The sequence below is a fragment of the Notolabrus celidotus genome, chromosome 6, assembly GCF_009762535.1.
Source record: "Notolabrus celidotus isolate fNotCel1 chromosome 6, fNotCel1.pri, whole genome shotgun sequence".
In the NCBI taxonomy this organism is placed as follows: domain Eukaryota; kingdom Metazoa; phylum Chordata; class Actinopteri; order Labriformes; family Labridae; genus Notolabrus; species Notolabrus celidotus.
This window is the reverse complement of record NC_048277.1, coordinates 21,841,004-21,856,040: the sequence shown is the minus strand read 5'-3', so window position 1 is coordinate 21,856,040 and position 15,037 is coordinate 21,841,004. Positions and strand designations below refer to the sequence as shown.

General features: G+C 41.7%; 1 protein-coding gene across 3 annotated transcripts in view; it reads left to right on the top strand.

The window, feature by feature from the left end:
- Window positions 1–15,037, top strand: part of tln2b (talin 2b) — a 109,565-nt gene that overhangs the window by 67,477 nt on the left and 27,051 nt on the right. For all 3 annotated transcript variants that reach the window (XM_034685218.1, XM_034685219.1, XM_034685217.1), the window contains exons 20-31: window positions 7,536–7,702; window positions 8,462–8,590; window positions 9,767–9,880; window positions 9,974–10,087; window positions 10,187–10,321; window positions 10,525–10,653; window positions 10,765–10,867; window positions 11,853–12,061; window positions 12,465–12,584; window positions 12,757–12,954; window positions 14,084–14,223; window positions 14,763–14,856. In XM_034685218.1, the coding sequence (XP_034541109.1) occupies window positions 7,536–7,702; window positions 8,462–8,590; window positions 9,767–9,880; window positions 9,974–10,087; window positions 10,187–10,321; window positions 10,525–10,653; window positions 10,765–10,867; window positions 11,853–12,061; window positions 12,465–12,584; window positions 12,757–12,954; window positions 14,084–14,223; window positions 14,763–14,856 (1,652 nt within the window). The remainder of the gene's footprint in view (window positions 1–7,535; window positions 7,703–8,461; window positions 8,591–9,766; window positions 9,881–9,973; window positions 10,088–10,186; window positions 10,322–10,524; window positions 10,654–10,764; window positions 10,868–11,852; window positions 12,062–12,464; window positions 12,585–12,756; window positions 12,955–14,083; window positions 14,224–14,762; window positions 14,857–15,037) is intronic.

Here is a 15,037-nt window from a genome sequence, read left to right as displayed (position 1 = left end):
GATTAACTATTATATTTCTATTTTTTAAAAGTTATTTAGATCACCATATAAGCCAGAAAAAGACATTTCCTGGAAGCTTTATCCCAATGGACTCCACTGAACTATCAAGAAATATAATGTTTTGAAAATAAAACATACAGGTGCAATTCAAAATAAACTAGAATATCATGGAAAACATTCTTTTTTTTCATAAATCAGTTAAAAAGGTTAACTTCCATCTATAAATATATATACAGTAAATTACATTAAAAGTGAATATTTCAAATTTTTTTGTTTTTATTTTGATGATTATGGAAATCCAGTATCTCAGATTATTATAATATTATTATAATATTTTATATATTATAAAGGATTTGAAAAACAGAATGGGGCATGGGGGGGTATAAGGGCTGGCAAGACAATTTAAGAGGAACAGCTGAAAAAAGCAGTTAAAACAATAAAACAATTAAAATCAGTAAAACAAATAAAACAATGAGTGAATAAAATAAAACCATGAATAAAAGTAGAATAAAAATAAATATACCATTGTGGATAAAACAATATCACAGGAAGGCCTTTTGATAAAAATATGTTTTCAGCTGTGATTTAAAAGAAGATACTGATGCAGCTTGCCTGAGATCCTAAGGCAATGTTACACAGTCGTGGAGCCTGCACAGCAAACGCCAGGTCACCCTTAGATTTCAACTTTGTGACGGGAACTTTAAGGAGGTTCCTGCCTGAGGATCTGAGGCTGCGCCCGGGCTTGTAGGGTGACAGCAGATAGCAGATATATTCAGGGGCCAAGCCTTGAAGTGCTTTAAAAGTGATAAGTAAAACCTTAAAATCTATTCTCAAAGCAATGGGCAGCCAGTGTTGGGTCATTAAAACAGGAGTAATGTGCTCTCTCTTCTTGGTTTTAGTTAAAAGTCTTGAAAAATACCCCACTGAATATCTATGGGGTTCAGGTCAGGCGAGTCAGCTGGCCAGTCAAGCACAGTAACATCATGGTCAGCAATCCATTAGTTAGTAGTTTTGTCGCTGTAGGCAGGTACGAAGTCTTACTGGAAAAAGAAGTGTATATCTCCTCAAAGCTTGTCAGCTGATAGAAGTCTGAAGTGCTCTAAAATCTCCTGGTATACGGCTGTGTTGACTTTAGACTAGATAAAACACAGTAGACTAGCATCATCAGATGATATGGCATCCCAAATCATCACAGACTGCAGAAATGTCACACTGGACTTCAAACAACTTGGACTCCCTGCCTCTCCACTCTTCCTCCAGACTCTAGGACTTTGATTTCTGAATGAGATGCAACATTTACTGTCATCTGAGAAGAGGACTTTGGGCCACTGAGCAAGAGCCCAGTTCTATTTCTCCTTAGAGAAAGTTAGAAGCTTCTGACATTGTTCCTAATTCAGGAGTTGCTGTGTGCTGTGGCTCTTGATGCACTGACACCAGTCTCCATCCACTCTTGGTGAAGCTCTCAAAAAATCTTCAATCACTTTTCTCAGCAATCGTCTCAAGGCTGCGGTCATCCCTGTTGCTTGTGCACCTCTGCCTTCCACACTTCTCTCTTCCAGTCAACTTTCCATTAATATGTTTCAGTGCAGCACTCTGCTTTCCAGCAATGACCTTCTGTGGCTTACCCTCCTTGTGGAGGGTGTTGATGATCGTCCTCTGAACAACTGTCAAGTCAGCAGCCTGCCCCATGACTGTGGTTGTATGTACTGAACTAGACTGAGAGATAGAGGACATAATACTGTTTCACCAGTAAATTTCTCAAGCTCAAATTCAATATTGTAATGGTTTGAGATATGTGATATGTGTAAAAATTAAAATAGAGAAATGCTTGAAACAGTTTGTTTTACATGCTTAAACAACTGTTGGACGATATTAAGCTTTTCCGGGTACTAAATTTTTTGGATATGCATCTGTATACCATTATTGAGCTATAAACTAACACATACAATATTTGATCATGTCCGCAAGTACTTGTGAGGTGCTAATGGTTAAATTATGAGCATGTTAGGTACAGTCCATTGACTTTATAACAGTGTTTAAAGCCTCTGGGTGAATCCAATGCAGATGTGTCTGAAACCTGCATTATTTCTTGTAGACCATATTGGGCAACTCCAGCTGTGGCAAAAAGAAGTCCTTCTGTATAGAAGTCTATGAGAAGTAACCTTTTCTCTCAAGCCATTTAGATATTCTCAGCAAACATGTTCCGTTTTTAAGATATATTTTTCTCTCTTAAAGTCTTATATGATCTTTTTTGATAAGGCAACTCAGCTGGGTATGCTCAAGGGTGTGGATACTTTTTGAACGACAAGTTGCTACCACAGCAACAGAGTATAGACAGACTGCATGAAGCACCATGCAGCTAAAAATTTCCCCTCTATCAATTTTGTATTGCAACAATCAGTTTCACTATGCAAAGCGATCTGGGATACCAAGCAAAGCGATCCAAGCTGGCACAATTTTTAATAAGTTCTCTCACTCATTAGTTCATGATTACACATGTAAATAAAGAATGTGGAGTTCTGGTTTGATTGAAAAGACTACTTGTTGTAACACAGCTAGTGACAAGGGAGGATGGGCAGTGCATCTCTGAGTGTGCCATCTGGCATCATTGTCAGGATGAGGTGGAGATCTAGATATGTGTCATGAACTGCAAGACCAACTATGGTCACTCTGGCTACAATCAAAATAAGGACAAACACGTTTGATGGGGGCCAAAATGCCATTTCAATCAGGAGAGACACAGTTTGAAACTTGACAGAAATCTTTGGTGTAAGGACTCTAGAGGGATAATATTGTGAGCGTAGGATGTGTGAATTTGGCAGCAGAAGAAATTCCCCAAGATTCCAGACACTGGTGGTGGTGGTAGATGAATTCCAGGAATTGAAGACTTGCAGAGACCAGGTGGAGATGGGGAGGTGGAGGGGTGCGCACCACCAATGCAAGAAGGAACTAGCAGGAGAGAGAGACACATTCAAAAAGACAGCAGAAAGTTGATAGGCTGACGATAAGGGCGTACCACTGAGCTATTGGATGACGCCGCCGCTGATTAACTAATGACAGCTCCGGAGCATGCAGCTGGAAGTGGGTCAGCTATTGAACGAGGGAGAGGAGAGTTAAACAACTGCTGTGATTGCTTTTATAGTCTTCCTGTCTGAACTTTTGCTAGGGCTCATATGTAAGGCTTTGAAGCGATCATCTGCAAACCAGTGCTGGACATCATGGAGACTTTGTTCACATCTCACTAAGTGTTCGGGGTAGCTGAAATAATACATTACTCACCTGATACAAATTTGAAAATATAGTTGTTGCTTGTCTCAGATGGTTTGGAAATTCCTCTTCCTATCCTTGATTCTGATGAACCAAGAGTTTAATAAGTTTCAGCTGCTATGATAATATGTATGTGATCTAAAACAATCTGTGTGAAGATAACCAACACTGATAATCAAATGGACAGATGTGCTGAATCAGATTTGCAGCTGTGGTGGAAATCTGGAAATGATAGACTCAAACAACAACGGTTTGTCTTTGTGAGCTTTATTCCGGCCTTCAGTAAGCTTTGCAAAGCGGTCAGATGGCAGAGTGATCTAACAACCGAGACAAGGTCTGCTCAACTGACCCAGAGTGAAGATACAACACGTTACTTATCCTCTTCAGAGAACAGTATTAACACATCATTAAGCATCTTCAAAGAACTGTAAGACAAACAAGAGAGTTTCTTATCACCTCTTGCTTCCTGGTCACCTTCCTGACTTCTCACCTTATGGTCTGCTCCTCAGCCATGGGAACAGATAACAATATGCAAATCACAGGAGGTTTGGTATGTGTGAATGTTTCTAGCTTCTGATCAAAGCAAGAACAACATACTATCATGTCTGTATTTTTCCCACCACAATTCCCCCCTTTTTGTCCTTTTACGGACAACAGGAAATAGAAAAATACATCATGAAAAATAAAACACAATACCTATACCTAAAACATCAAAAACCATTTTGTAGTATATAAAAAAAACCCTAGAGCATTCTATCTGTTTTCTGATTTTCTTTAAACCATTGTTTTTCATACTCTTCATCCTTTCCTTCATGAACATGAGCAATACAATGTAAATCTTCTTCCTGCATGTAGTCTGTATCTGTTTGGTTTGTGACCTTATGTGCTGTTTGCATAAGTGTGTGATTTACTGAGGTAACTGCAGAAGGAACAAGTTTCCATTCATAAACATACAACAGAGCTTGTGGGCTGTACTTCACAAAGACGTGTGAAGTAGGAGCAATAAGATCAGAGAGCCTCCTTATCTTAACACCCTCTGGTGTGGAAACTAAACAAATGCCCAAAGCACACATCACATCTCTACCCATAAGATTTATGGGACAACAATCTGATAGCAAAAAGGCATGTTTGAAATGTCCCCTACAATCATCCTGACAACTTAAAGGATAAGTAAAACATTCTTTAACTGTTTGACCTGTTGCGCCTATTGAATGTACATAGTTACCACTCATTTTTGGTTTTGGAGAAAGGTTAGATGTTTTAATCACAGAATGTGTAGCTCCTGAATCAACCAAAAACTTAAGTTCCTGTCCCTGAATAGTGAGAACTATTGTTGGCAAATTAAGATACACTTCGTCGTCATATTTTACATATGTGCCTGTCAGTGGAGTTGTATCAATCAATAGTTCACCTTCTAAGTGTGTGATAGCATTCAAAAGTTTGTCAAAATCAGTCAAAGTGTTTTTGTGTGTGTGTGAGGTGCTTTCACCATTCTGTTGGGTAGGATGAGTCTCCTCTGGCTCCAGTGTAGGTGCTGCAGTCTTCCCCTCCTCCTCCCCAGGCGCCTATAGCTGTCAATCATACTGAGCCTCCAGCTGTGGACACTGACGTGACCAATGTCCTTTTTCTCCACAAATGAAACATGCTTCTGGGTCTCTGAAGCGACGGTTCAGGCCCCCTCTACCACCTCTGCGTACGCCCCTGCCACGACCGCGTCCTCTGCCTCCTCTGCCTCCTCTGAATGTAGACTGAAACATTGTGAGTGTAGCAAGATGGAGTTGTTCAGCTTGTTTTGCAGATTTTCTTTTTTGCTGATCATTGAGGAGTTTTTCAGCATGGACAGCATATTGTTCAATCTCATGAAGTTTACCAGTTTCCCATGTAATACAGGAGCGTTTGATCTGGTCAGCAATAGCTGGAATCATGCCTTGCAGTAAACTGTTACGAAGATGAGACTCCCATGATGAAATTGGGTCGGCACGAACATCCTGTCCTCCTTTAGGATTCTGGCATGGCGGTGGAAAGCCATACTTAAATTCAGTTCTAGTGTGGCTTGAACTAGAATAGGTCAAGCAACTGTCCGGCAGTGGTGGGTAGATTGGTGGAACCATGATGCCTGGCGGTGCGGCTGGGAAAGCAATTGCTGCTTGCTGTCCTCCTACTGCACCCCCTTCATCGTTTGGAGCAGCCTGATGTTGGAGTTGTCTTGGCGGCGCCTGGTCGGAGTCAGGGTCGATCTGCTGCATTTTAACACACTGAGACACAGATGAGCGTTTCTCTATCCCTGCCTGTGTTTTTCTTGCCCTACATTATGCTTCACTCCACCACATATTAAAACTTTCCCATTTAACTTTATCTTTCTCTTTACCCTTACTCTGTTTCTCTCTTTCTTGCAACTTATCTTTGAGTTGTTCTAGTTGTCTCATGCTAAAGCTTCCTTTTTCTGGAAAACCACATTCTTTTACCCAAAACTGCAACTGTGAAACAGCTGTAATGCCATAATTAGTGATCATAAAATTTACGTTAGGAAAATTTGGAATAGGATCCTCTTTTGTTTGACTTTTACTGTTACATTTCCCCATTTTATCCTCTTTTGGATCTTTAAACAATTCTCTTACAGAAACACAGCTCAAAAACCAACAACAACAAAAAAATTATTGAGAATAACGCAATATTTGTAACAATCTAACCAACTGATGGAACCAATTATTACTATATACGTTTTGTTTAAAAATCTCATTTTAGAACCTTTTTTTTTTGTTTGTTTTTTTTTTTTTTTTTCTCTTTTTATTTTATTTTATTTTATTTACTATCTGTCTGTTCCCCACAGCGCGCTGTTGTAAAGGCCACGCGTCCGTGCACCTCCAGGTTTCTTCTAAACCTTGGTTTAAAACATTTGGTCAGGGACTTTAACCCTTCAGGGACTTTAACCCTTTAACTTAAGGGCTTCTAACCCTTTTTAGGGACTTTAACCCTCCCAGGGACTTTTTCAGACAGTTATTTATTTACTTAATTTCTGTTTTTCTCTCTCTTTTTTTTTTTTTTTTTTCTCTCACAAAAGATCTAAAATTTTCTATGACATAGATTTAGAAGTCAAATTTTCAGATTCTCACCGTTGAGTTGTGTCGATCGCAGAGGTGAAAGAGTCTGGTCCGGATCTCAGGTCCTCCGTCTCGACCCGTCCTTTTCTGGGGAGGATGAAGCTGAAGATATTTCTCCAGGACGTGCACTATCACCTTTGAAGCCGGGATCCAGAAACTCTCACTCTTGCGATCCCACTTCTGACACCAAATTTGTGGTGGAAATCTGGAAATGATAGACTCAAACAACAACGGTTTGTCTTTGTGAGCTTTATTCCGGCCTTCAGTAAGCTTTGCAAAGCGGTCAGATGGCAGAGTGATCTAACAACCGAGACAAGGTCTGCTCAACTGACCCAGAGTGAAGATACAACACGTTACTTATCCTCTTCAGAGAACAGTATTAACACATCATTAAGCATCTTCAAAGAACTGTAAGACAAACAAGAGAGTTTCTTATCACCTCTTGCTTCCTGGTCACCTTCCTGACTTCTCACCTTATGGTCTGCTCCTCAGCCATGGGAACAGATAACAATATGCAAATCACAGGAGGTTTGGTATGTGTGAATGTTTCTAGCTTCTGATCAAAGCAAGAACAACATACTATCATGTCTGTATTTTTCCCACCACACAGCACAAACTAATTTACAGCTGCAACACTTGCTTGTCTCTGTACTGCTTCACTGGTTGTTTTTGATGTTTGTGTGGGGCATCTACCTTTTATAATAATAATAATAATAATAATACATTTTATTTATAAAGCGCTTTTCCAAAAACTTAAATACGCTGCATAGAGGATAAAAACATCATATAAAACAACAGAATAATAAAAACATGAATAAAATAAATTAAAAGCAATCATACATTAAAAGCGGTTCCAAATAGGTGGGTTTTGGTGAGTGATTTGAAGGTGGACAGGTTGGGGCGTTAGAGGATCGGAGGTTACGGAAGGGGGTGTGGTGGTGGAGCAGGTCAGTGAGGTAAGAGAGGGCCTGGTTATGGAGGGCACTGTGGGTGAGGAGGATTTTAAAATGTATGAGGTTTCAGAGGACAGGGGTGATGTGGTCACGGGAGCGGGTGAGCAGGCGGGCGGCAGAGTTCTGGATATATTGTAGTTTGTTGAGTTGTTTTGAAGGAAGGCCGTAGAAGATGCTATACACTTATCTAACTTACATCTGTATTGTTGTACAGGTGAGATGGTGCGCCAGGCCAGGGTGTTAGCTCAGGCAACCTCTGACTTAGTCAATGCCATGAGATCTGACGCAGAGGCTGAAGTTGATGTAGACAACTCTAAAAAGCTGCTGGCTGCTGCCAAACTCCTGGCTGATGCCACAGCTCGGATGGTGGAGGCTGCAAAGGTAAGAGTGTAAGAAGTGTCAATTACAATGTAATGCAATAAATATGGTCAATTCTTTGCTGAGCGTTAAACTAAATGTGTAATTGATTAAAATACCCAACCTAAATACATTAATTGAATTGCTTCCCATCATTTTTATATTGCTTTTTCAGTAGTTTAATTTGTCCTTTGTTGAAAATTGTTGCAGATGAATGATTTCTCATTAAACTGCAGCACAAACAACCAGTTTGATCCAGAACTGTTGAAAGAATTTGCTCTATCCATTTTTTCTCTCATTCTATCAGCCCTGCTATGATTTTCTTATGTCACAATGAAAGTTCAGTTAATAGGATGAGCTGAACTGAATCCCTTTTATTTGATAGAGCACAATTTGGCATTGCTGCATGCGCTAGCAACCAGCATGATTTCACATCTGAAATAAAAGGGTGCAGCATCGGTGGCTCTTAATAAGCCCTTGGCACTGTTGAGCGGTATATTATCAGTGTGAAAATACGCAGGCGAGTGAAACGCTGCTTATGGCACGTCAGATGTTTTTGATCTGGGATGCATTAATCACCACATCACTGCCATTATCAAAGAGGAAGTGGGAATCTGGCCCTGTTGGTTTCCCTGGAAACTGTCAGAAGGCAGACCAAGCAAAATACGCATTTGCATCAATTGTACGACATGTATACACAGAGCTGTTCATCTTCTAGTGCTGTTGTCTGATAGCTATCGTAGTGTGATTATGTGAATGCATGTATTTTAATGTGGGGCTCAGGGGGCAGCTGCTTACCCAGAGAATGAGGACCAGCAGCAGAGGCTGAGAGAGGCAGCTGAAGGGCTACGTGTCGCCACAAATGCTGCAGCTCAGAATGCAATAAAGAAGAAACTTGTCAACAGGCTGGAGGTGAGTCATAAGAGTCACCATGTCCTCATTGGTGTGTTTTTCTACCTTTATCTAAACACAATTTTCCGTTTTTGTTTCCTCTGTCCGGCAGAGATGTCACCTAAACTTTCCTTTTTCCACATATTGTCACTGTTGTATAAATATTATGTGAAACGTGTGAAATGTGAAAGGACACCTTAGACATTAGGCTGTCTGAATGCTGACACTAAAATTCCTCCGCGTCCATTTTTCCTAACACAGCCCATTTAGAGTGTTATTTTTCTTTTCCTATAGCAGTGAGCTTTAAATCGTATTAGCACTGTGAGTGAACTATCAAAGTGTAAAGATCTGTATTTAGCCTTTGGTATCAGTTTGCCCTTAATGACTAGCCCCTCTTTGCTCCAGAGAGCACAATGTTCAATTCCCAGGCCCATAAACTATGCATTACCCTGGGCTGAGATCGGCCTGGTATCAGACATTTTTCAGCCTGCTGCCTTGTTTCACATGGCTACTGTAAGGGTGCTAATGGCTGCTTCCATCATGGTAAAGTGTGATCCAATGAAGGCCGAAATGTCATATATCTGTAAGCATGGATTTCACAATAACAGCATTTAGGCCTATTAAAACACCCTCGGTCTTACCTGTTATGTCCTCACACACTGATACATAAACATGCTTTTATTTTGAAGTCAATTTAATATTCTGTATATGAGTGCACCACAGAGTTCAAAATGCTACTCATGCCTTTAATGCAGATTCTACCTGCAGTTCAGACCTGTCTTTTTCTCAAGGTCCTGTGATAGTGTGTATTCTGACTTTTTTCAGCCTCCCCTTATCATACACCCAAAAAGGAATGTCTCTTCTCTCCCTCTGTTTTCAATCCTGACTTCAAAGCTAGCCTTGTGTCTGTGAATTAATGTGAGCAGAGCAGTATATATTTAGTCATGTAGATTTGGAAACAAAGCAAAGAGAAAGCAGCGTTCTTATGAAATAAAGATTGAGCTGTACAATCCAACCCACTTCCCTCCTCTTACAAAACACTTAGTTTGTGACCCCTCTGACATTGATTAGAACAACTCTGCCTGAGTCCAGAACAAGACAGCACAATACTGCACAGAGCAAAACTGAAGTTTCTCAAAGCCAGGCTCTTCTTCCTTCTTTAATCCTGAAAGATTTCCCTTTGTTTCTCCTGAACAGATAGCTGCTAAGCAGGCAGCGGCTGCTGCTACTCAGACCATCGCAGCTGCCCAAAATGCTGCTGCCTCTAACAAAAATACCATGTCCCACCAACAGCTTGTGCACAGCTGCAAGGTATTATCAAGTGCTGTTTCTCATGTACACCTTTTACTTTAATTTTCAAAATGATGCTATATGAAGCAGATATGAACATTTATTTAAATGCAGGCTGTAGCAGATTGCATTCCCCAATTGGTGCAGGGGATGAGGAGCAGCCAGGCCCAGCCTGAGGAGCTTTGTGCCCAGCTCACCCTCATCATGGCCAGCCAGAGCTTCTTACAGGTGGCAAATTTCACCACAACACAGATATCGACTATCAAACTCTAATCATAGCGCACTTAAACTGAAGTATTTTGTTGTTGCTCTGTAATCATTCTCCAGCCTGGAAGTAAGATGGTGACTTCAGCAAAGTCAGCAGTCCCGACGGTGGCGGACCAAGCTGCTGCCATGCAACTGGGCCAGTGTGCCAAAAACTTGGCAACCTGCCTGGCTGAGCTCAGGACTGCTACCCAGAAGGTATCTAAACATAACATTGTTAGTGTTAGCAGAGTACATCCCACTCATACGTTCCTCTCTCTTGTGAAATGTATGTATTGTGAGGCCAAGTTCTTTGATCTCATTCAGAGATACCAAGCTCTGCATATAGGCTGGCATACTGCCCTTCTTGATGCCTATGTGCACATGAGTAAAATTGATTTATTTTTACATACTATTTGAAGGCCCATGAAGCCTGTGGCCCTCTGGAGATCGATTCAGCCCTCAAGACTGTGCAGACTCTCAAGAGTGAGCTTCAGGATGCCAAGATGTCCGTCATTGATGGTCAATTAAAACCTCTTCCTGGGGAAACAGTCAGTACACAGCATTTTTCTGCAGAGGAAATATGATACTGTTAAGATGATGATGATGAGCTGTTGCCATTGAATCGGGTGGGTAATGTGTGTTGTCTGTTGCCCACACAGCTGGAGAAGTGTGCTCAAGATTTAGGAAGTACCTCTAAGGCTGTGGGCTCCTCCATGGCCCAGTTGCTGACATGCGCTGCACAGGGCAATGAGCATTATACAGGTAAGTAACCTTGTACAGGGTCCTCTGTGTTGATTTAGATAATAATATCAAGAGTTATAAAATTGCTTAGTGAAAAGATATGAATATAAAAAGATTGCTGACTGTAATTTTGAAGGGAGAAAAAGTCATTTCTCTCTCTATGGTGCAGAGTGGGAGTGTGAGGAGAGAGCAGGCAGAGAATATGATGAATACATTTGTGTTATCACTACTGCCTTAAACCGGCCCCCTTGAATGCAGCATGGCTTGCCCATTTTGGCGCCAAATTTGGCTCAATTTATGATCTCAGGGGAGGAGTGATGAAGACAGATAAGGAAAGGCATTTCAAACAATGAACACTCCAAGACAGAACCTCATGCTGTGGCCCAGGGTGCCGCTCGCTACTCATTAATTTTATTTTCCTTAGATTTAACATTCCATCAGTAAACGGCTCCACTTGGCTGCTTAATGTAATTTGATACAATTTGCTGCATTTTCTTCCCGGCTCTATGTATAAATACGTTAAGGGCACCTCCCATGTGGAGCAATATATTTAGTATATTTAAACAATGAGGGCATTCCAGCATCACAGTTTTTTCTCAGTGTGGAACAGCAAGCTCCTGCCAGCTGGTTTAAACAATGCTATCATAACTCAACTAAAGACTGGGAGTACACATACCTCTGTATGTGTGTGTGTGTGTGTGTGTGTGTGTGTGTGTGTGTGTGTGTGCGCGCGCGCGCGTGTGTGTGTGTGTGTGTGTGTGTCAGTTTACATTTCTACAGAAACACAGGTGCATACTCTCTACACAACAGCATTAAGACAGCAGAATGCACATTTAATATTTCTTCTTCATGTGGAGTAATGTTTAACATGTGTGATATCTATTTTTACCACAGGTTGTGTTGTGAATCCACACCTATAGAAATCCACACATCCCTGTAATAACTGTGCTTATATAGATATAATTTGGTGTGCTTCATCCTATCCTCCCTTGCTGGTTGCTTTCAGGTGTGGCTGCCAGAGAAACAGCACAAGCTTTACGGACATTGGCTCAAGCAGCCAGAGGAGTTTCAGCCAGCACCAAAGAGCCTCAGGCTGCAGCTGCGATGCTGGACTCGGCTCAGAACGTCATGGAAGGCTCGGCCATGCTGATCCACGAAGCCCACCAGGCCCTGGTTCATCCAGGAGATGCCGAGAGTCAGCAGAGACTGGCACAGGTAGCGTAGATCCTGGTGTTAAAGACACCCGAGGCAGTCACATTCATGCCATGATCACATTGTTCTTATGAGCCCCCCTGCCCCCCCCCCCCCCCCCCCCTCACCTCCTCTAAGCGCTGCTATGTTCTCCATGCTCTGCCTCTCGCCTGGTTCTCTTCTCTCAGGAGTGCCAGAGTGAAACTGCGCATTCTTCAGCAGCCCTTTAGGGGAAAAACATATTGTTTGGCATATATCTGTGACAGCAACATAAATTACTGACACGGATCATTGTGCGCTGCTGTGAGCCCCATTTGCATTTGGGATGTTTTCCCCTTATAGTTATTTTCTAGGCCTCCATGTTATGTAGAATATTGTTAGAGTGAGTAATAACAGTCCATTGACAGAGTGTTGCACTGTGTTTCAGGTGGCCAAAGCAGTGTCACACTCCCTGAATAATTGTGTGAATTGCCTGCCAGGCCAGAAGGATGTTGACATGGCTCTCAGGAGCATCGGCGAAGCCAGCAAGAAGCTGCTGGTGGACATGGTGAGAGTCCTCATGAGGCTTTTCTTAAGGATTTGTTGTTATTTGGCGTGTATGTGTTTTCAATACGACATCTGCACTGAACACATACATTTAAATGTCACCCAATGACTGATCAGGTTATTTCCATCTGAGTTTTGATGTGCCCTAAATGATGTGTCTCTTGTCTTTGAAGCTCCCTCCCTGCTGTAAGACATTCCAGGAGGCCCAGACTGATCTGAACCACACCGCGGCTGAACTCAACCACTCTGCAGGCGAGGTCGTCCACTCCTCTCGCGGTACGAGCAGCCAGCTGGCTGCGGCCTCAGGGAAGTTCAGCCAAGACTTTGATGAGTTCCTGGATGCTGGCATTGAAATGGCAGGACACACCCAAGTAGGTTTCACGATCATACAAAACCCCCCATACTCCATTGAAACAGATCAGCGCTAAACCACTGAGACCAGTTTATTTTACATCATGGAGAGACATTCAAACTTTTTATGAACAAACATAAAATGAATGCTGAGTGGACAGGCTCATTTTTGTGTCGATTTATTACCTAAGCTATTTAAATCATTTGTTAATTAGACTTTTTCATCTAACTCACTTAGGCACATGATTGTCCCCAGGAGCACTAACACAGTCAGATGTAATGAGATCTAGTGATGTTCGTGTTCTGGTTATTTTGCTCATTAATTTGGAAAGATCGTCTGGGATTGGAGTTGATGTAGCGTGACACCTGAGCTTTAATCAGGCTCAAAGAGGCCTGCTGAGTGAGGAAGGAAATGTAGGTGGTAGAGATACATCAAGTACCTCCTTTATGTGTAACCGGTGGGAATCTGCGTTGTGTTTTTTTAAGTTGACTGACAGTTGACCGACACCAGCATCTCGCTTTCTCTGCGTTTATTCTGTTAATCAGACAGAAAAATAACCTCTGTGTTTACAAAGTACACAGCCCGCCTTTGCTCCTGCATGTGCAAAAGCACATTTCAACTAGCTTAAACCTTCAGTACACGCAAACCAGCACGAAGCATGTGCACGTTCAGTTAGTCTACTTAAACATGACTTTAAAAAGAAATAAAAGTAAAATCTGTTTAATATACACATTAAAACACCATACAGGACAAAAGCACACATAAATCAAATATATATAGGATCAGAAAAGTTAAGCAACAGACACCTACCTCTCCCCCAGAGATAACATACAAAAGGGGAGAGAGAAGGGGGCAAATCAAATATAAAGGTCAAGAAACCAATGAAGAAGAAAATGACCAGAAGACGAGGCTGCACATCAAAATACTTTAAAAAAAAGTAATACACAACGAGGCTCTACACACACAGGTATAATTTTTTGTAATTATGAAGTAATAATGATTAATATTGTATTTTTAACCCTGTTACATATGCATGTACTGCTGTTGCTGATACAGTAAAACTGTATGTATTTTACTGCACTCATAACAGTTCTGAAATCCAACTTTGAAAAATGTCCCTGTATCTTCTCTCTTTCTCATCCATGCAGAGCAAGGATGACCAGATCCAAGTCATTGGTAATCTAAAAAACATCTCTATGGCATCCAGTAAGCTGCTGCTAGCTGCCAAGTCTCTGTCTGTGGATCCAGGTGCAGCCAACGCTAAAAATCTTCTAGCTGTGGCAGCAAGGTGCGATAAGATGCTATTGCGCCTGATGTGTATCTGATGTTCTCCTCTTTTCTTTCTTATAAAACTGTATGTGAATACCAGTTATCTGAACCATTCTACCTCTATGCCTCAAGAAAGTTTTGAAATATCTGATCTTATTCTTAAAATGTCACAAACTTCTTCCTGCTGCATCTATATGCCTCTCCCCGGCTCTGTCTCTTTGGCATTGCTAGAGGGAGTATGAATCCTCGTCCTAGTGAGAAGCCAAGCAGCTGGTCCCGCTGGGCTTTGGGCTTGACTGACTTCTCTCTGTCTAATTAGGAAGATGGAAGCCTTGGCTTGAGCCTGTATGTGCTCAGCAAGGCTGAACACAAACTCAAGACAATCTCAGCTCTCCTGTGTGAGTGTGTTAGCCTACCGCAGTGAGGGGGCCAGCGGTGCCATGCTTGAATGGCGGAGCTAAAAGCATATAAGACTGTGTGTGAGCCCAAGCTGTGTGTGCATGCAAGAGGACACATGTGAGTGCTAAAGGAGCCTGTGTGGCTTTCTGTGTGTTTCAGGGCAGTGACAGAGAGTATTAACCAGCTGATCACCATCTGTACGCAGCAAGCAGCGGGACAAAAGGAGTGTGACAATGCCTTGAGGGAGTTGGAGGTAGCTGCTCTCACACACACACACAGAGCCACACACAGATTTCCATAAAGTCTTTCATTGTAGATGCACATTCATTGTAAGTCCGAAATGCAGTAACAGCACAGGGGACACTGGTTGAAGGAAAGCCTTTGCATGGTGGAGCCTACATACTATTATACTAAAGTACCTAAATGTGTCCAAT